At 41.7% G+C, this 21,056-nt stretch overlaps 2 protein-coding genes across 4 annotated transcripts in view; one reads left to right on the top strand and one right to left on the bottom strand.

Moving 5' to 3' along the window:
* The window catches only part of NOP14 (NOP14 nucleolar protein), an 86,224-nt gene that overhangs the window by 50,673 nt on the left and 14,495 nt on the right, over nucleotides 1-21,056 (bottom strand). Inside the window, exon 2 of the mRNA XM_069070728.1 lies at nucleotides 8,834-9,147. Coding sequence (XP_068926829.1) covers nucleotides 8,834-9,013 — 180 coding nt within the window. The 5' untranslated portion in view covers nucleotides 9,014-9,147. The remainder of the gene's footprint in view (nucleotides 1-8,833; nucleotides 9,148-21,056) is intronic.
* Nucleotides 9,585-21,056, top strand: part of GRK4 (G protein-coupled receptor kinase 4) — a 141,172-nt gene continuing 129,700 nt past the window's right edge. Inside the window, exons 1-2 of one of the 3 annotated variants that reach the window (XM_069070746.1) lie at nucleotides 9,587-10,026; nucleotides 10,930-11,044. Coding sequence is in view for 2 of the 3 variants with exons in the window: in XM_069070748.1 (XP_068926849.1) it covers nucleotides 9,975-10,026 (52 nt within the window). In the remaining variant the exon portion in view is untranslated. Of the gene's footprint in view, nucleotides 10,027-10,929; nucleotides 11,045-21,056 lie in introns of all 3 variants that reach the window. The other 2 variants (XM_069070748.1, XM_069070738.1) reach the window with 2 other exon arrangements.

Here is a 21,056-nt window from a genome sequence, read left to right as displayed (position 1 = left end):
CAGGATTTCTTTATTGTGGCCACTATCTTCCTCTGTTTATTCTTATTTCCCGGGTCTTAATGTCCAGATTGGGCCTTTGTGTTGGGTGAGGCTCTCCTGGTCTCACTCTCTCAGGCAGGCAGACTGGGTCTTGAGTGGCTCTGATAATTACCTCCTCTCCTCTGGCTGGTTTTCACTTTCTCCTAGTGTTCGCCTTCAGAGTTCTAATAGTTTCTGGGTCCCTTAAGCTGTTATGGTTCAGAGCATTACCTATCATCCCTCTGGCTCATTTCAAGACAGAAGGCTATGGATCTCTGGAGCCCCCTAAACATGTCAATCTGTACTTATGGCTCCAGTCCTAGTTTTTAGCTGTAGCATTGTGCATTTCTGACTACCCTGAACCATTCTCAAAGCACTCCAGTCTCCTGCCCGAGGGCACAGATTACTACAGACTTTAGGTGTCCTTGGAGTATATCTGGTTCGTGCTGGCAGGCTTTTGTCTTGTTTTCCCGTACTTAAGCATGCTTCTTTGCAAGGCCTTTTCCCTAGTGTTTTTAGGTTTCTATTTGTCTTTTTGTGCACTCCTGGTATGGATGAAGTCAATGTAAGTTCTCTTTGGATTTCTTGATCATTATTTGGTTAGGTGCTATTACTGATCTTTGCTGGAAAACAAGTATGAGAGATGGTCTCCTCTGACACCCATTCATTCATCCATCTTACCCGGAGATCTTCTTACAGATTCCTTTAAGGGACTTCGTTGCTACTTTTAAGTTCCTTCCTGTGCCACCAAGGAGAGTGGCAGGAGATTTATAGAAGAAATGTACAAACAATGCTGAAGGGGAATGAAACATTTTACTTATCACATATCAAGTCCTTGGGGTCTGGGACTGTGTTGCTTTTCGTCTTTGTACTTTCAGTGCTTGGCATAATGATTAGGGAACAGGTAGCCTTTCTCAGTATACATTCTACAGTAAACCACAAGTCAAACAACTGATTCAAAGGTATAGAAAACAAGCAGAATGCCTTGTACAAGGTAGGCATTTAATGTCTGGAGCACCTCTTTTTCCTCAGGCATCTGGGGATGTGCTTCTCCTACTCAAATCAACCACTAATACCTCTAGGAAAATATAAACTCATATGCTTGGTCTTTAAAGTCCTTCACAACCCTGCCCCAGTCTATCTTTGTTTTTTAAAATTTATATTTTTAATGAACAAACAAATCTATCTTCTTTCCCTCCTGCCTTCCCCAATCCACAGAAGAAGTAAACAAATAGACCCCTTGTAACAAATATGCACAATCAACAAATGTTTCCATGGGCTGTGTCCAAAAATGATGTATCATGAGCTCACACAGGAAGATACAGGTAGCAGGTTTTATCACAAGTCCTCTGGAACCTTAGCGTTCTTAGAGATTTCCAAGCTGTAATGGCACAGTGTTCTGCTTCAGTGCCGTTCACTCGGTGTAAGTTCATACAAGTTTTCCCAGGTTTCTCTGAAGCCATTCCTGTCATCATTTCTTTAAAGCACAAGATTATTCTCTCATATTCATATGCCATAATTTGTTCTGCAATGTATTCCCGAACTGATGGGAGCCCTCTCAGTTCCTGGTTTTTTGACACCACAAAAAGACCTGCTATACATATTCTGTACATATAGATCCTTCTTTTCTTTCTCAGATTTTTTTGAGGGTACTGGACCCTAATTGCTGCATTGCTGGATAAAAGATGTGCAGAGTTTAGCAGTTTCTTTGGCAGAGCTCCAAAGTGCTTTTCAGAATGCCTAGACTAGGTCCCACCCTCTTTCTCTTCTCACTGGACGTTATTACAAACCACCTAGCACACTTTGCAATAGTCTAATTGGTCTTCTCTCTGTTCTTCACCTATGACACTCCATCTCCTATCTCCATGCCTTTGCAATAGCTGTCCCATATGTCTTTCTTCCCTTTGTTTCCCTAAAGTCCCTCTCTTCCTTTAAGAAACAGCTTATCATACCAACAGAAAAACTAGTAAAAATTAATGTTTGCCAATTTCACAAAAAAGGCAGGAAGCAGATGAGTATCAGCATAGCCATTGCTGCTGACAACCTGTACTTGCGTGCATAAGTGTGAGGCATATATTATAATTTTTCTATTACACAAAGGTAATACATAAGTAAATACAAATGTATACAAAATAGTTAAATACAAGGTCATTTGGAAGGGAGGGCACTAGTAGTTGGGATGCATTTTTTCCTTTAGAAAAGTAGAATGTCTATTTACATAAGTCATCCTCAATCATATCCATATTTTCTCTTGTTTCAAAAGTGCTTTTAAAAAAAGTTTCAAGTACTTCTTCCCACCCTCCACTCTCCTCTCTAGGGTTCTATTGATAGTGATTGAGAGAATCACTAATATACTGTTATCTCATTACAGGGACCACACATTTTAGTTTAGAACACACATATGATTAAAGAGATGTGACTTGCCCAAGGTCACACAGCTAGTAAGTGTTAAGTATCTGAGGCTGTATTTGAACTCAGGTCCTTCTGACTCCAAGGCTGATGCTCTATTCACTGCACAGCCTAGCCGCAAAGATGTAGCAGTTTGTCCTTTCTTTTCAAAGAGGCCCAATGACATCACGGGATGATATCTTGACTTGCACAGGAACTGGATTTAAGTGAGGAAGATTTGTGCAATGTCATCAGCCTCGCTCTCTCCTCCTGAGTTACTGAAGTCCAGGGGCAAGACAAAAGTCAGGACTACTGGTGATAGCCTGGGATGCAGGGGATGACCTTGGCATTTTTGATATGTTTTGGTGAAAACACTAGAGAGGAGAGTGGAGGGTGGGAAGAAGTACTTGAAACTTTTTTAAAAGCACTTTTGAATCAAGAGAAAATATGCATATGATTGAGGATGACTTATGTAAACAATCATTCTATTTTTCTAAAGGAAAAAAAAGCATCCCAACTACTAGTACCCTCCCTTCCAGACTACCTTGTATTTAACTATTTTGTATATGTTTGTATTTACTTATGATGTATGTATTTACTTATCTCCCCCAACAGAATGTAAACTCTTTATGTGTATGGATTATTTAATTTTTTGTACTCGTATCCAACAGCCCAGTAGACAGTAGGTGCTTAGTAAATGCTTACTGACTGCTGATGTGGGAAAAGTCAAGTTAACTCTAAACGTCTCTGTTACACAGGATGTAGTAAAATCAAGAACATCTGAGCTGAAAGCCTAATGACATAAAGGTGAGATGAGGCCAGTTCCAAAGCCAGAGTTGGAAGGTGATGAGGCCCTTTTCAGTCTGCAAATGGTACCTAAAGGGAGGCCACAAGCAGAAAGACTAACTAGATAACTGCTTCTTCTTCTATGACTCTTTGATTCAAAGCTGAATATGACCTATTAGAACATGTTAGACTTTGGAGTTTAGTTTATGGTCTTCGATTTCATCAAATCACCAATAAGGTTAACCAATTCAGCCTTAAAAGACTCAATACCACAGCCCAACTGATAGGCTCAGTTTAGCTAGTGGTTATTCTTCTATGGTTTATTCTAGTCTTGAATCTTTGCCTGCTATGACAGATAAAAAATACCATTCAACTAATTCCATGAAGAATCTAATTCCTAATACAATTTAATTCTGAACTCCTTAGCTTCTATTCTTTTGTTTTATATTTCATTACACAGTGCCCTAGTTTCACACTGGGCCAGTCCAAACTTACTTTGTGCTTACACTGTATATACTGGATATGGGACAGGCTAGTGGAATGCGTTATTGCCTATTTAGTCTTAAAGAAGCACCTAGAAAGCACAATTCAGTTTCCATTTAATTTTGAGCCCTCTGAGAAAAACAAAAAAATTGTGACTTATGTAACTGATCTTTGCAAACCATTGTGAAGTTTCTCAAATCATCTGGTCTTTATTAATCTTATTTACTGTTGGCATCCCAAAAGGCAAAGAAAGGTCTAACTGCAGCAGGTTACAAATAAAAGCAATCTCAGTTGCTCTTTAAACCCCTCCGAAACCTAGGAGAAAAACCATTCTTCATCTTTCTTGAACTTTTTGTTCCCTGCACCTGAAAAAATCCAGCTCATTCTTTGATATATGTATCCCACTAAACAGATTTTTCAGATTAAAAAAAAATGTTTTCTTTGTATGTTCTGTGGATGGAGAAAAATCGATTTGCATAAGACTCTAATTTGACCATCCTTCCTATGGAAGTAAACAACAAAACACTATTCACATTCCTGTTCTCATTCTAAAAACCCACAATTTGTTTTCCATATTTACCAAAAGGCCACTGAGTTCAAACACTAGATTAGATGTCATAAGGACTATAATGAACACTGAACAGAACCTCTGCTCTTAAATAGTTTATCATCTAGAAAGATAGGCCAACTAAAGACACACATATCCAGTTAATTAAATATATACACATGAGTACATGCATGTGCACATACACACACGTATCCAAATACTGATGTTTCAAATATCTTACTGTGAATGTGCAAGTAAAACCACGTTCTGATTCTTGCCTACCAAAGTGGGTTTTTTTCTAAGTTTGTTCATGATGTTAAGACTAAGAAAGGTAGAGGTAAATTAAAAAAGAACAGAAATGAGTCAGCCTTGGTGCTATGTCAAGTACATACTATACTGTGTAAAGAGGGGTCATGAAGAACAACTGAACAAGAACAAATTTTAGTCTGTACTAAATAAAGCTGGATGGGGCACAGCGCCCAAAAAACAGCTATAAATGGCACAATGTGCTATTCTGTCCAGCTGTTAGACAGTTGTTTCCTTTAAAGAAATCAGCTCTGTCTGCAGTACTTTCTGTGAGTCCATCTTCAACAATTCAATTCAGTGTTTATGAAGCATCTTCTATGGGCAGAGCAATGTGAAGTAAGCCATTCCCCACCCTCACCGAGCTTACAATCCAGCAAGAATAGAAAGCATAAGCAGATGAAACTACCCATACAATTATAATGTCATATATGTGCAAAAGTAGTACAAAGTACTGTGTGAGGTCTGATGAGGCAAAGATTAGTTCTGACCACAAGGAAGAAAAGGGGTTAAAGGAAGGTTTTATGATGAAGCTATCATCTGAGCTGAGTCTGTAAGGATAGGCAGGGTTTCAACACTTGGAAGGGAGGATATTCCAGATATAAAGAAGGATGAACTCACACTATGTATGTGTGGGAGTAGCAAGGTGATGACAAAAATAGAACATGCAGTTCAAATATGTATTCAATTACAGTTACCCAGAGAGAGGGAAAACAAGAGAAAGCCAAGCAAAAAAGTTTGGAGATTTATGACCAATTGTTGCCCACTTAATCTAGCCTAATTACCCACAGTATTATCACCTAATAGGGTGATTGTTTGGAAGCCTCAGATTTCTGGGACCACATTACTACATTTAAATGTGTCTTACTGCTCTGCCCTCCCACTGATACTGTAAATAAGGTCTCTGCTCTTATATGTGTTCTTATGCCTGGGAATGAAAGGGACCTTCAAGCCTGACTGGACCAGTTCCTTGTCTCTAGGGCATCTACTCTGTTTTTAAATGGAGAAAGCCAATAGTCTTGGAAAGACACCTGGCCTGCAGTCAGAAGACCTCTAAATTCAAGTCCAAATTAATTAGACATTGAATAAAAGGTAGTGTTTTACTTAGAGAGGCTACATGGCCTATGGAATGTGTTGGACTTAGCCAAAACTCAGGTGCAAATTCTGCCAGCAGATGCCAGTTATGGACTATGAAAGCCAGGCTAAGAAGTCTTGGTATTCTTTGGTCTCTACTAAGCTTTGAAGGGTTTTAAGCAGGGTTTCTGCACCATTCGTTCTAGGCTTGAGGAAGATTCAGATTCATCTGATGATTAGAAGATCAACAGTGACCAATGAGAGAGGAACTTTAGAAGTAGTGAGGACAGAAGCAAGATTACAGGGAGCTAAGGTGTGAAAACGGTGATAAGGGGGAGGAAATGAATTTATAAGTTTCTGAAGGAACAGAAGAAAGGAAGGATAGTATTTTGAGGATTAAAAAGGTTGAAGGGAGTTTTTTTGTTCTGTTTTGTTTTAGGATGGAGAAACTTATTCATGTTTGTAGACAGAGGAAAAGCAGCGGGTAGAGAAAAAAAATTAAATGAATAAGAGTAATATGAAGTGTTTTATCAAATGATTCCAAAGGTCATTTGCAGCCCTAAATCTATAAAATATCACGTATGAGGGAGAGGAAATACTTAAAGAAATGACACCACAGAGGCAGCAGGGTTGGTTCTGGAATTTCTCTGAAATAGATGGTAAGGAGAAAATGATGAGTATGTTCAGTAAAACGTTCTGACATAGGATTATAGATTTAAAGCTGGAAGAGAGAGGCCATCTGGTCCTGCCCCTTCATTTTACAGATGAGGAAATTGAGACCTAAAATGGTTTAGTGACTTGCCCAAGGTCACACAAATGACAGTGACAGAGGCAGGCTAGGACTCTGGTCTTTACTCCAAAGCCAGCACTTTTCCCACTATGCCAGTACAGAGAGCTTAAATCGGTTATTTATCAAATCAAAGACACCCTGGATCAATATCAGTTAATAAGCATTTAATAAACATCTACAATGTGCCATGCAGTGTAATGGGCTGTGGGTACAAAGAAAGACAAGAGATGGACCCTGTTCTCAAGGAACTCACAGTTTAAAGTGAAATTTTAGTAAACAGGAGGTGATGTCTTCTGGGAATTCAGAGGGTAAGAGTGGAACTGAGGACTTGAAGGCAGAGGGCAAATATTGTGCGATGACTAACTGGGATAGACTTGGCTTTTCTCAGTAATGCATGATGGAAAATGCTATCCATATCTAGAGAAAGAATTACTGGATCCAGATCGAAGCATACTATTTGCTCTCTTTTTTGTTGTTTCTTCTTTCTCATGGTTCATTCCATCGGTTATAATTCTTCTTTGCAACATGACTAATGTGAAAATGTGAATGTATATGTAGAGCCTATATTGGATTGCATGCTGTCTTGGGGAGGGAATGGAGGAGGAAAGAATTTGGAACTCAAAAGCTTGTGGAGCTAAAAATAAATAAATAAATAAAAGGAAGAGAAAGAGCAAGGTCTGAAATAGTAATTAAGAGGGGAATGAGAATGAGTTAAGAATCAAGAAAGAGATAAACATAAAGTTTGTTGAATAGCAGTGAAGGGCTAACTAGGGGACACAGTGGATACAGCACTGGTTCTGGAGTCAAGAAGACCAGAGTTCAAAAAGCACCTCAAAAGCTTAGTAGCTATGTGACCCTGAGCAAGTCAACCTGCTTGCCTCAGTTTCCTCATTTGTAAAATGGGTATAAGAACAGCACCTCCCTCCCAGGGTTGTTCTGAGGATCACATGAGATGATTGTAAAGCATGTAGCACAGTGAGTGGCACACAGTAAGTGATAAAGTTAGCATCCTTTCCTTCATTCCACCAACTAGAAGTAATCCCTGCCCCTCTTTGAATCTCTCAGGTCACTGTCTTCCCCTATCCCTTTTCAATAATTTTGATAGACATTCTAGTCAGTTGATTACCCATCTTCATTCTTCCTCCCAATAACAGCAGCCTACACAGTATGCTTCACAATTCACAAAAGGCTTCATAGACATTATCATCCTTCTTCTTTGACTAATCCCAAGAGATGGCTCATGTAAGTACTGGCCTCTTCACTGAAGACACTCACGGAAGTCACAGGGTTTAGGCAGTCAGGACTCCATCTCCCAGCACTTTCCGTTTTACCACAGCTACCCCCCAGGGAGGATCTTTTTCTTGTATCTAATGGCTCAGCACAGTAACTGCCACCCAGCAGATCCCTGAATTTTGCTGAGTTCTGATGAATCAGTTTGGTTGTGACAACTCTGGATAAAATTCGTCCAGAAGGAGGAGAGCCCTCTAAGGTGTCAGGGCTCTTGGTATAATCTCAAAAAGGACCCCCTTGTGCTTCAGATTCTGTGTGACCCTGGACAAGTTACTTAAACTTTCAGTGGTCTACACAACTCTTTTAAGATGGTACCAGAAAAGTGCAGACCTGCATTGGTGGCGAGGGCACTTTGTCATCTAGGAGTTCAGCTCCCTTTGCCAGTAAAATCACACAGCCGGGTCCATATCCTATTTAGCAGCTGAGTTAAGCACTAAGAATATAAACCGTGCTAGAACAAAAAGGCAACTAGATGGCTTACCGGGTAGCACTGGGCCTGTCCCAAAATCTGTTTGCCTCAGTTTCCACAATCGTTAAAAAAAAAAAGATAACACCTACCTCCCAGTGTTCTTATTAAGAACAAATTAGATAATATTTGTAACATGCTTAACAGTGCTTGTCACACTGCAAGAACTATGTAGATGCTAGTTAATATTATCACTATTCTATGGCAATGAAGCTACTCTCAAATAATTTGCAATCTAACAACTATAGGGAAAATGAGATCAGCTCAAAGGGGAAGGGCGGGTAAAGTTCGAAGAGAAATCTGAGTCGGGAGATCTTTTGGGGGGCACGGGGGACAGTGAAGGTAGGTAGGTAAAGGAAGGAGAGCAGGGCGAGGATGGGAAGAGTGCACAGACTGGTGCGGCTGGAACAGCAAGCCAAAGGGCCACAGTGCGAGATCAGGCTGAAAAATGAGATTCCTGGACTCGGTATCCGGCCGAGAGCTAACCCAGGGATCCTTAGGACGGGAGCCCACGAGGCTGTAGTGACAGATACCACCGGAGAGACCTCGGAAATTGTCACCGTAAACACGGGCTAAGGCACCGCCAAGACGCCTCCTTCCCAACTCGAAATCGCACGGAGCCCCGTCCTTTACACACGGGTAAACTGAGCCCAGCCCCATCTCCGGGCTTCCCGGCCAGGGCCCTCACCTTCTTGATGGCCTTGGCTCTGGATAGCCCCGGCAGGCCCACGTCGTGGCGTGTTTTCCTTCCCAGGATCTGGAACTTCTGCCGATTGATCTTCACCTCGAACGGGTTGGGGTTGACCGGGGGCTTGGCCTTCCGGCCTCCGGCCTGGCTCCCCAGGGCCTTACCCCTGGTTTTGCCCATGATGTACGCACAGCCTTCCGACACGTCCGTCGAAGAGGCAGCGAATTCAGCGATGCCCAGGCAACTGGGAAAGAAGAGGAGACAGACCGGCACCGAGGTAACAACGTGCACAACCACGCCACCTGACGACTGACGACTAACTCTCGCGACAAATGAACCTTCTTCCTTCCCAGTTCTCGCGAAGATCTATCCCAGCATGCAACCCTCCCTTATCTTGGGTCTAGTTGGTATCACCTGTCTCTATGGGACTACAACTCCCAGAAGGCTCAGCAATTTAATTCCCTTCCATTCCTCCTCCAATCTCCCTATTCCAGCCCCAGTAGAGTCCTCAGGTAGTTGTAGTCTTCAGTACGCGAATGCCGGCGCATCTGCGGGACGCAGGGTGGGCGGGCCCGGCGCTCGGGGTCCCCCTAGCGGAGGGAAGCATTTGGAAGCTTGCGGAGGAGGAGCGCTTGCCAGGGAACGGAGGCGGGGAGGGCCTAAGAGACCGCGGGGGCGGAGGAGGCGGTGCCTCTGCCTCCTGGGCTCCTCCCCGGGGAGGGGAGAGGAGGAGGCGGCCACCATGGGACGGGCATTCGGAACTTGAGGGGGCCCGGGAACGGGCCGGGCTTGGACTATGGGGCTAAGGAGAGCCTGGGAGACGGCGGCGGCGACGACGGCGTTAGCACCCGCGAAGGCGAGGAAGCCGTGACCCGCCCCCGCCGAGCTTGTCCCTTCCATCGGCCCCGGCCCCTCGTGGGGCGGCAGCGGCGGTTACCCCTCTTTTGCCCGCGGGCGGCGGCGGCAGGGACCGGTCTTCCCCCGACACCCCCTAGCGCCGGGGGCGGGCCGGGGGCGGCGGCGGAGACGCGTCTCGCCCGGGTCGCGGCGGGAGTGCCTCGCTCGGGGACTGGCGCCGGCACCGGGACAGAGATGCGCCTCGGAGGCTGCGGCTCCTCCCCAGCGGCGGCGGCGGCTGATCATGGAGATTGAGAACATCGTGGCCAACACGGTGCTGCTCAAAGCCCGGGAAGGTAAGGCGGCTGCGGGAGGGCAGGCGGGCGGGGCGCCCAGGTGTGCCGTCAGCGCCCAGGTGCGCCCGGCGGTGCGCTCTCTTTGCCTGCGCGCCTCGCGCCCCTTTGCTTGCCTTTCTCCTTTCCTCCTGCGGTTCTCCCCCGACCTCTCGCCCCGAGCCTCCTGTTCTCTTCTGTCTCCCCGTTCTCTTCCAGCCCCCTCTCCCTTCTCCTCCCTGTTCTCTCTCCTCTTCCTCTCTTCTTTCCACGCTTCCCATCTTCTCTTCTCTGTCCACCTCTTCTCTTCCAACTTCTCCTCGCCTCGCTCCCCACCTCCCCGGTTCTTTTCCATTCTTCCCCCCTTTCCCTTCTCTCTTCACGCCCTCACTCTCCCCCTCTACTGCCTTATTCTCCTCTACCTTCGCCCTCCCCTCTCCCCCGTTCTCTCTCCTCTCCCGTCTTCTCTCCCTCTTCTCTTTTCTATCCCCCTTCCCTCCGCTCTCCCTCCTCTCTCCTCACTACCCCCTTCTCTCCTTACTCCCCTCCTTCTCTGGGCGCCTCACCACTCATTCTTTCTGGCCTTTATAGAAGCTATGAATGCTGGACTAAATTCTCCCGGAACTCCTGACTAGCCGAGAAGGGCTTGTGTTAACCGTTGTTGACTTACTCTTTTGCCCCTTACCCTGTTCTCTGCTCTGCTTTAAATCTAATGACAGATACAAGCAGAATGTCTCTTAGAACCAAGATAATTGGAATTGCCTTCCCGGTTCAGCTCTTCCTCTCTTTTATCTAGAGGCTCACCGACTGGGCTAGACAGAGCCTGTTTGGATTGTACATAATAACCTGTTGGGAAGGGAGGGAAGTCAGATCTCTTTAAGCTCTCAAGTCTAATCAGTCATTTGTTTAATATGTGGTGGCCTTTAGAGATCTGAGAAAACGGCATTGGAAACCACCCTGGGCTACACTAGATCTGTGAAATTCACAAGCATTTATTCAGTGCCTGCAGTGATCCAAGCACAAAGGCATCGGGACTACCAAGGTAAAAGTGAAAACAGTCTAGTCTCCCCTTTGGGGAGAAGGCACTAACCTTCAGGGATCAGGAAAGGCCTAGTATTAGAAGATAGCACTTGAATTTATTAGGCTTGAAGGAAATTAGGGGTTCTGAGAAAGGAAGGCAAAGGGGGAGTACATTCCAGGCATGGGGGACAACCTGGTATTTTTCAATTCGTTTTTAAGGTTTTTTTCTTAGTTTTTAATAGCTTTTTGGGGCAGTGATTCTTCCAAAACCATGGTGGTGGTGTTTTTTAATGATGTGGTGACAGACAAACAAGTTAGTAATAATTCACTGGGGATCAATACTAAACCAGCACTTGGTCAAACTATCTGGTTTGGAAGCCTACTGTAATAGTTCTAGCACTAAATAAAGTAGGTTTTCTCCCTCTCCTTATAATGAGGCATAGAGTACTAATCTCTGCCACATTTATTTCTCATACCTCTTTACTTTCCCTGATTTAGCAATTTCTATGCTTTTCCTTGGTATAATAATATTACTGCTTTACTTTTGTTTTCTTTGACAAAATGTAAATAGACTGTGAATTCATTACCAACTGTGCATGCTTGTAGAGAATCTGAAAGGATAGTTGAATTGTGTAATCTATTTGGGCTTTTGGTACATTGGTCAAAACATTATAGAGGCCAGGAAAGTGATGTTTTTGGTGCTATCATACTGGGCAGCATCAATAATTCATCCTATCGAATAGAAAATTGCATAAAATTGTATTGAAGATATTCATTTGGAGCACAGATATCTTAAGTAAATCTCAATTTTCATCCTTTTTTCTTCTTTATGCAAGTTTAATACTTTTTTTTTCTTTTATCCCCTGAGTGGCTTTTGGGAAGAGCATTAGTTATCAACTGCATCAATAAATTTTTCATTCAGAGACCTTGATAAAAGGACTGAGTGTTGGACTGAAAATGTACAGAGATTCCTGAAATAACGTTAGTCCATAGGATTTGTATAAATTGTGCAACTTTTAAATTGAAAAATCAATGATTGGGGCGGCTAGGTGGCACAGTGAATAGAGCACCAGCCCTGGAGTCAGGAGGACCTGAGTTCAAATCTGGCCTCGAACACTTGACACACTAGCCGTGTGACTTTGGGCAAGTCACTTAACCCCAGTTGCCCTCCAAAAGGAAAAAAAAATCAGTGATTACTAAAAACAATATAATCAATCTGTAAGCATTATTTAAGCTAAGTGCCAGGCACTATGCTAAGTTCTAGGGAAACAAAGGCAGCGGTGAAACCATTCTTGGCCTCAGGTTTAGGGTGTAGCCTGGATGACATGTATGTATATAATATAAACAGAATAGATACAAGTTGTTCAGGTGATTTTGTTGGGGAAGACATTAGCTATGGGGGTATCTTAGGGGATGGGGAAGTAGGAAAGGCTTTCATGCAGAAGATTGGATGTGAGTGAAAACTTAAAGGAAACTAGATTCTGAAATTGAAGTCAGGTTGTAAAGAGTTTTCAATTTTATTAGAAGTAATAGGGAGCCACTGGAGTTTATTGAGTAGGTGAGTGATGTGGTCAGACCTGTACTTTAGGAAAGTTCCTTGGTGCTTTTTGGGAACAGTGGTGGGGAGGGAGGGATCCTGACCTGTGACTTCATAGGTTTAGGGAACTTCCCTTGAGGAAGGTTCTTCTACCTTTACTGTGGCTGCTGACTCTACGGCAGGTTTAACAAGTTGCCTGGGGGCACAGAGAGTTAGGTCTGTCTGTAAGCATTTATTAAGTGCAGATCATACAAAGAAAGGCAAAAAAGCAGTCTGCACTGGAGGAGTTGACGATAATGGGGGAGTCTACATGCAAACAGCTACATATAAACAAGTTCTTTATAGGATAACTAGTAAGCAAGTGCTGGAGGGCAGGCACTAAATTAAGAGGGATTGGAAAAGACTGGAATTTTAGCTGGGAATTGAAGCCAAGAGGCAGAGATGAGGAGGGAGAACATTTCAAGCATGGGGGCATAGCTAGAGAAAAGGTCCAGAGCTAAGAGACTGAGTATTTTGTTCATGGAACAGAAAGGAAGCCACTATATTGAGGAGTATGTGGTGGTAGGGATTGTATAATGTGTAAGAAAAGAAAGGTAAGTGGGCCTGAGTTATGAAGGGCTTTGAATGTCTAACAGAGGATTTTGTATTTGATCCTGGAGATGATAGGAAGGAAGCCACCGGAGTTTATTGAGTATGGGGTGACATAGGCCTGCACTTTAGGAAAATCACTTTGGCAGCTGAATGAAGCAGGATGGACAGAAATGGAGAGATGCTTATGGCAAGAAGACCAACCAAGCAGGCTCCTGGAACAGTCTAGGCTTGAGGTGATGAGAGCCTGCATCAGAGGTGACAGAATCAAGTGACTTGTCCAGAATTATATAGCCAGTATATGTCTGACTGGATTTGAATATGGGTCTTCTTGACCCTAGGGTCAGCCCTTTATTGCCTAGGCCACAGCTCAAAGTGCAGAGTCTTCAAAACATTTGTGAGGAAAATAGATGAAAAAAAAAGTTATTCCTGCTTTTTAATAAAAAAAAAAACCAAACCTGATTTAAGGCCAAAAGCTCTAATAACAGCTATAAAAGTGGGTGAAGAACCTGATCTCAGTTGTTTATGTTTAAAATGCATTAAACATATGTTTATGTTTATAAAAGCATTTGCCAAACTATATTCTACATCTCACTTGCCAGAGAACTTAAATGTTTCACCTAATATGAGGGTGTTAATCTTTATGTGCCCTAGGGAATCCCCTGGAACACCTTTAGATGGTAAGCTAGCATTGTTGTTTTTTTCCAGAATTGGTACTTTTTGTTTCTTTTGGGGGAGGGGGCATTTGTACCCCTAGAACCTAGCTTGCTGCCTTCAGTCAGTCAGGCCACATTTATTAAGCATGTACTGTGTACCAGGCACTGTGCTGAGTATTGAAGATATATACACTTAAAAAAATTAAATAGCCTCTCTCCATTAATGAGCTTACTACAGTTTGGATGCATGTAAATACAAAGTAATTTGGAGGGTCTAGGTTGGCCTAGACCCTAGATGAAGGGGATCAGGAAGGGTCTTATGGAGGAATTAGAACTTAAGCTAAGCTTTGAAGGAAGCTAGAGATGGAAGGAATGAATATGGAAGAAAAGCAATGTCTTGTGTGAGGAATAGGAAAAAAAAAGCCAGTTTGGTTGGATTATAGATTTTAGAAAGTGGACCAATGTTCAGGAAGCCTGGAAAGAGCAACTGGAGCCTGGTTGTAAAAGGCTCTTAATGTCTTAAAGCTAAATAGTGACATTTCTCTTTGATCCTCGTGCCAGAGCTGCTGGAGCTTATTGAGCAGAGGGGTAACATAGCTAGACCTAGTTTTAGGGAAATCACTTGGTTGGCTCTTTGGAGGATGTATTAGAGAAGGGAGACTCTGGATGCAAGGAGAGCGGTTAGGAGGGTGCTGCAGTAGTCCACGGGAACAGTGATGAGGGCTTTGAATTAGTGACCGCCTAGTAAGTGCAAAGAGGGAGGCAGATGCAAGAGATGAAATGGAGGTGAAGTTGACTGGCTACTGATTAGATCTGTGAGGTGAAGGAGAATGAAAGGTTGAGGATCTCTGAAGTTACAGACTTGGGGCACTGGAAGAAAGGATGGTGCCTAATGTGCATGTTAAGCACTCAATGGCTATTGACTGACTGATGCACTTAACAGAAATAGGAACGTTTGGAAGAGAAAAATATTGAGCTCAGTTTCTTTGGGATATATTGAGTTTGAGATGTGTATTAGAACACTGAGTTTGAGATTTCTAAGAAGAATTTTATGATGCCTTATAGTTGATTAAGAGCTAGGTTCCTAAGGTCTGGGAGTCATATGGTAATTGAACCCATAGGAATGCAAGGTCACCAAGAGAAAGAGTGCATTGGGAGAAGAGAAGTGGTCCTGGCTTAGAGCATTGAGGTATGCTTATAGAACTGATGATGACCAGCAAAGAATTTTGAGGAGTGTTTGCACAGGTGGGAAGTGAAACAAGAGAAGGGCCATGAAAACCAGGAGAGAACAAAATATCGAGGAGTAGCATTGAGTGGTACAGAAGAGTTGAGGAAAATGAGAATTAAGAAAAGGCCCATTAAGGTGGCTAGGTGCACAGTGAATAGAATACCAGGCCTGGAGTCAGGAGGACCTGAGTTCAAATCTGGCCTCAGATACTTAACACTTACTAGCCCCGTGACCTTGGGCAAGTCACTTAACCCCAATTGCCCTGCCTTCCCCCCTCCAAAAAAAAAAACAAAACAAAGGGCCCATTGGATTTGACAATTTGGAGGCAAGTGGTAACATTAGGGAGAGCATGTTTAGGGTGCTTAATACATGTTAAGTGAATTAGTAAAAAAAAAATTCAGTATTAAATCAGAAGAGAAGATATTCAGTATACAATGGTGTATTAAATATTTCTCACTCATAACTACAGATTGAAATAATGAAGTCAGCAAGAATTTATTAAGCATTAAGCATTATTATATGCTAAGCATTGGGGACACAGAGAAAGGCAAAAAAAACCAAAACAGGCCCTGCTCTTAAGGAGCTCCCAATCTTATGGGGGAAACAATTTACAAACAACTGTATACAAACAAGGTATATATCAGAGTGAATTGGAGATAATCTTAGAAGGAAGGCAGCATTAAGGAGGATCAAGTAAGGCTTCTTGCAGAAGGTGGGATTTTAGCTGAGCTTAGAGGGAGGCCAGGAGGCAGAGAGAAGTTAGTGAGCTCCAGGCAGAAGGGAGAGCCAGTGAACTCCACCTGTACCCCCTTTACCTGGGTTGGGAGATATGGTGTCTGATGGGAGGAACAGCAAGGAGGCCAGTGTTGCTGCATGGGGGAGTAGGTAGACAGGAGTGAGGTATGAGAAATGGAAAGGCAGGAAGGGGCCACATTATAAAGGACTTTAAAAGCTAAACAGGATCTATGGGGATCTTGTGTTTGATCCTGAAGGCCATAGCAACTCAATGAATTTTATTGATTGGAGGGTAATGACATGATCAGAGGTTTAGGAAGTTGGAGAATTATAAGAAAGATCATTTTTGATAACTAGATGGTAGAGTGTGGACTAGAGTGGAGGAGAGACTTGACACCTAGGTTGCAAACCTGGGTGACTTACGAGGCTGGTGGGTGTCCTTGACAGTAAGAGGGAAGTAAAGAAAGAACAGATGGAGTTTGTGGGAAAAGATCATGATTTCAGATTTAGACATGTTGAGGTTAAGATTCCATAGGACCATTCAGAGTTTGATTTATTCCAACTTCTATTAAAGAATTTCAAGTCCAAAAGTATTCAGCAATGGTCTATATAGATCAAAGTTCTTATTTGAGGTCAATGAACTTGTATTAAAATATTTTTATTTTTCTTAATATAATTGGTTTCCCTTTTAATTCAACTTGTTTTGTTTTATGCATTTAAAAGCACTGTTCTGAGAAAGGGGTCCATAGACTTTATCAGATTGCCATGGGGGCTCATGATATGCAAAAACAATTAAGAATCCCTGCTATGTGTTGGGTTTCAGAGGGTTAATTTCATTATTGTTGTTATTCTCTTTTATCTCTTCCCCATTGGTGTTAGTGAGACCTTTATAGACTCTCTCAGGTCACTCAAGGACTTGGAACTTCTGTTTAGAGGCATTAGACTAGTGTTGGGAAAGGAGCACAGGTCTTAGGGAGGCTCAGCTGCTTTACAGGGTTGTGAGGAAAACACTTTTTTATAAAGAACTGTATTAATTTAAGATGTTTATTGTATTTCCTACTACTAATATGAGAGGAAGGAGAAGATTCTGATCTTAACAATGATATGTCTGACTAAAATTAGTGACATCCAACGAGAAATTATATTCAGCTGACTATTGCATTGTCTGAGAATCACAATAATAGCTTTTTCATAGAGTACTTTGTGGTCACCAAGGTCTTATGCCTGTCCACTCATTTTTTTTTTTAAAGCAATTGGGGTTAAGTAACTTGCTCAAGGTTACACAGCCAGTTATTTTGTGTGGGGGCCGAGTATCTGAGGCCGGAACTGATCCCGGGTCTCCCAACTCTGGGCCTGGCGCTCTTACTCACTGTACCACCTGGCCACCCCATGTCCTCTCATTTGGTCCTCACAATCACCCTAACAGGTAAGACACGTATTGTTTGACCCCATTTTACTACTTATAAGGAGACAAAGGCTCAGATTTAATGACTTCCCAGGGTCACACAGCTGTGGAGCCAGGAAGTCCTTCTACCATACCTCAGTGATTCCAGTTTTAAATAAAGTTTGGACCAGTTGAATAAGCAAATGACTAGGAATCTGAAATAGAATGCTAATTATTACTGTTCCCTGAAGTTGATTATAGCCTTTATAAAACGAATTTCTCCATTTACAAATAGTTTGCAAACTAAAAATATTAAAATGGGACTAGTCCTTGTATTTTACAAAGAATAACTAGAAAGTTTCTAGTTATTCAGATGTTAAATTATATATGACCGACATTTTATTTTGCTACAAAAGATTATGACCTTAGTGGTTTTTAAAATACAAAGTTTTAATTTATCAATGAAATAATACTACAAACTCCAAGTTGTTTTGATTGTTAAGCTCTTACTTGACAATAAGCAGTGAGCCTCAAATTCTTTGTTAGGAGACATTGTCATTATAAAATTTGGTCACTTAGTGGGAGAATTCTTAGGTTGTTCAAGCTTCCAGAAATTTATCTGAAGTGATGACTATTCTCATGGCTGGGTTGAGCTAATATGATAAAAGTGAATATCTTATCTAAATTAAATTACATATTTAGTGCCATACCAATCAGTTTACCAAAAAACTACTTTATAGACCTAGAAAAAATAGTAACAAAATTCATTTGGAAGAACAAAAGGTCCAGAATATCAAGGGTGTTAATGAAAAGAAATGCTAGGGAAGGTGGCCTAGCTATACCAGATTTTAATCCGTATTGTAAAGCAGCAGTCATCAGATCTACTTGGTACTGACTGAGGAATAGAGCAGTGGATCAATGTAATAGATTGGGTACACGAGACTCAGCAGTCAATGGCTATAATGGGATAAGAACTCACTCTTTGACAAAAACTGCTGGGAAAACTGGAATATAGTATGGCAGAAACTGGTCATAGACCATTATCTAACACCGTATAACAAAATTAAGTCTAAATGGGTGCATGATCTGGATATAAAGTCTGATACTGTAAGCAGTCTGGGAAAGCAAGGAATAGTTTACCTGTCAGATTTATGGAGAGGGGAAGATTTCATGACCAAACAAGAATTAGAGAGCATTATAAAATGCAAAATGGATAACTTTGATTACATGAAACTGAAAAGTTTCATGAAAAGTTTGTAAAAACAAAGCCAATGTAACCAAGATTAAGAGGGAAGTGGAAAATTGTGAAAGAATTTTTGCAACCAGTGTCTCTGATAAAGGCATCATTTCTAAAATATACAGAGAATTGAGTCAAATCTATAAGAATACAAGTCATTCCCCAATTGAAATGGTCAAAGGATATGAACAGACAGTTCTCAGAAGGAGAAATTAAAGATATCTATAAGCATATGAAAAAATGCTCTAAATCACTATTGATTAGAGAAATGCAAATCAAAACAACTCTGAGGTACCACATCTCACCGGTGAGATTGGCTAAAATGACAAAACAGGAAAATGATAAATGCTGGGGAGGATGTGGAAAAATTGGAACACTAATACATTGCTGGCGGAGTTGGATTTTTTGGAGATCAACCATTTTGGAGAGCAATCTGGAACTATGCCTAAAGGGCTATAAGTAATTTCATATCCTTTGACCCAGCAATACCACTTCTAGGATTGTATCCCAAAGAGATCACAGAAGTGGGAGGAAGATCCATATGTACAAAAATATTTATAGCAGCTCTTTTTGTGGTGGCAAAGAATTGGAAATCAAGGGGATGCCCATCAATTGGGGAATGGCTAAACCAAGTTGTGGTATATGCATGGAATGGAATACTATTGTGCTATAAGAAACAAAGAGCAGATGGACTTCATATTTACCTGAAAAGGGTTATATGAACTGATGCTTAGTGAGAAGAGCAGAACCAGGAAAAATTTGTACACAATTACAGAAACAACATACGTGTGATGACCAACTTTGATAGACTGGACTCTTCTCAGCAGTGCAGGGCTATAAGTCAACTCCAAAAGACTCATGATGGAGAGAGATGTCTACATTCAGAGAAAGAACTGGAAAAACAGAGTTTGAATGCAGATTGAAGCAAGTTACCTGCTCTCTTTCTTTTTCTTGTTTGGTTTGGTTTCCTCTTTCCCATTGTTCATTCCATCCTATACAATCCTTCTTTATAACCTGACCAATGTCTAATGTGAAAGTATCTGCAGATCCTATACCTGATTGTATGCTGCCATGAGGGGGGGGGAAGAGAGGAGGAGAAAATTTGAAACTCAAAGAACTGGGGAACTGAATCTTGTAAACTCAAAGTAAATGAACAAATCAATAAAGACAAACTAAAAGTTAAAAAAAAAAAAGAACTGGACAGTTACTTTAGAGCACAGCCTAATGAGAACCTGGCATCTTCCTCACTTTTCTGCAGTGTTGATGCTTTTGAGAGCATCTGCCAGGACATTCATACACACCATGGTGGCAGCGCTGCAAGATGGTGGAAAGAGGACCGAATGGGTGAGATGGGAGAGATATGGGAAGCACAGGAAATCTCCAACAAAACTTTTTTAAACCCACAGAAGAAAGCAGAAGTACATTCAGAAGGGGATGTATGTTCAGAGACAATCAAACCAGTGTTAGTACTACTGTGTTAAATTTAATATACCCTGAAAATTCGAGCTGATTATATTAAAGATTGAAAGTTTCATATGTAATCTTTAAAAAATTAATTTTTTTTTGTAAAAAAAAATAAATAAAGTGATGATTATTGCTTTTTTTTTTTTTCTTGGAAGAAAGGGAGCACCGGCCCTGGAGTCAGGAGTACCTGAGTTCAAATCCTGCCTCAGACACTTAACACAAAAACTAGCCATGTGACCTTGGACAAGTCACTTAACCCCGATTGCCCTACCTTCCCCCCTCCAAAAATGCAAAAAAAAAATTTTTTTTTTAAAAAGAAGAAAGGGAAGGTCTAATGACCTTAATTGGATTGCAATTGGTAACCATTACTGAAGGCTTATACTTAGACCAAATTCAGGTCCCTCCATTCCTGTGAGAGCATTTTTATTATTTCTAGTAACAACACTCCTTGTACCCCCTTGACCATGAAGATCTTATTTTTTTTTTGAGTTAGACACTGTTGTTGATCACTACATACTCAAATGTATACATGTGTACATCTGTACATGTATATGTATGTATGTATTGAAATCCTTCTTTTGAATATCATAAATATCTTTCATACTAAAAACAAAAACAAAACAGGGCTCAGATAGTACAAACATAAGAGAGATGCTGTGCTGAAATCCTGAAATCTTAATAGATTCATAGAAGAGAAAATGGGGCTAAACTTAAAGAGTTAATCTTTTTGCTTGTTTGCTTTTATTTTATATAAGCACTGTGGCATGCTTTAAGAATTCCTGTTGTAGGGGCGGCCAGGTAGCACAGCGAGTAAGAGTACCGGCCCCAGAGTTGGGATGACCTAGGATCAAATCCGGGCTCTGATAGCACCATACCCAGAAATAACTGGCCGTGTAACCTTGAGCAGGTTACTCAACCCCAATTGCTTAAAAAAAAAAGAATTCCTGTTGTAGGGGTGGCTAGTGAATAGAGCACCAGCCCTGGAGTCAGGAAGATCTCAGTTCAAATTTGACCTTAGACACTTGACACAATTACTAGCCGTGTGACTTTGGGCAAGTCACTTAAACCCAATTGCCCTCCAAAAAGCAAAAAAAAAAAAAAAAAGAATCCCTGTTGTAACCAGCTTCTATAGTGTTTTCAAAGAAGAAGCACTGGAAAATGTACATTTCTTTTTTCAGAGATACTGGTTTTACTCAGAAGATGCA

The sequence above is a fragment of the Petaurus breviceps genome, unplaced genomic scaffold, assembly GCF_028583685.1.
Source record: "Petaurus breviceps papuanus isolate PSGF00001 unplaced genomic scaffold, PetGlider_PUasm1.0 140, whole genome shotgun sequence".
NCBI classification, from domain to species: domain Eukaryota; kingdom Metazoa; phylum Chordata; class Mammalia; order Diprotodontia; family Petauridae; genus Petaurus; species Petaurus breviceps.
This window is presented reverse-complemented; position numbering and strand designations above follow the sequence as displayed.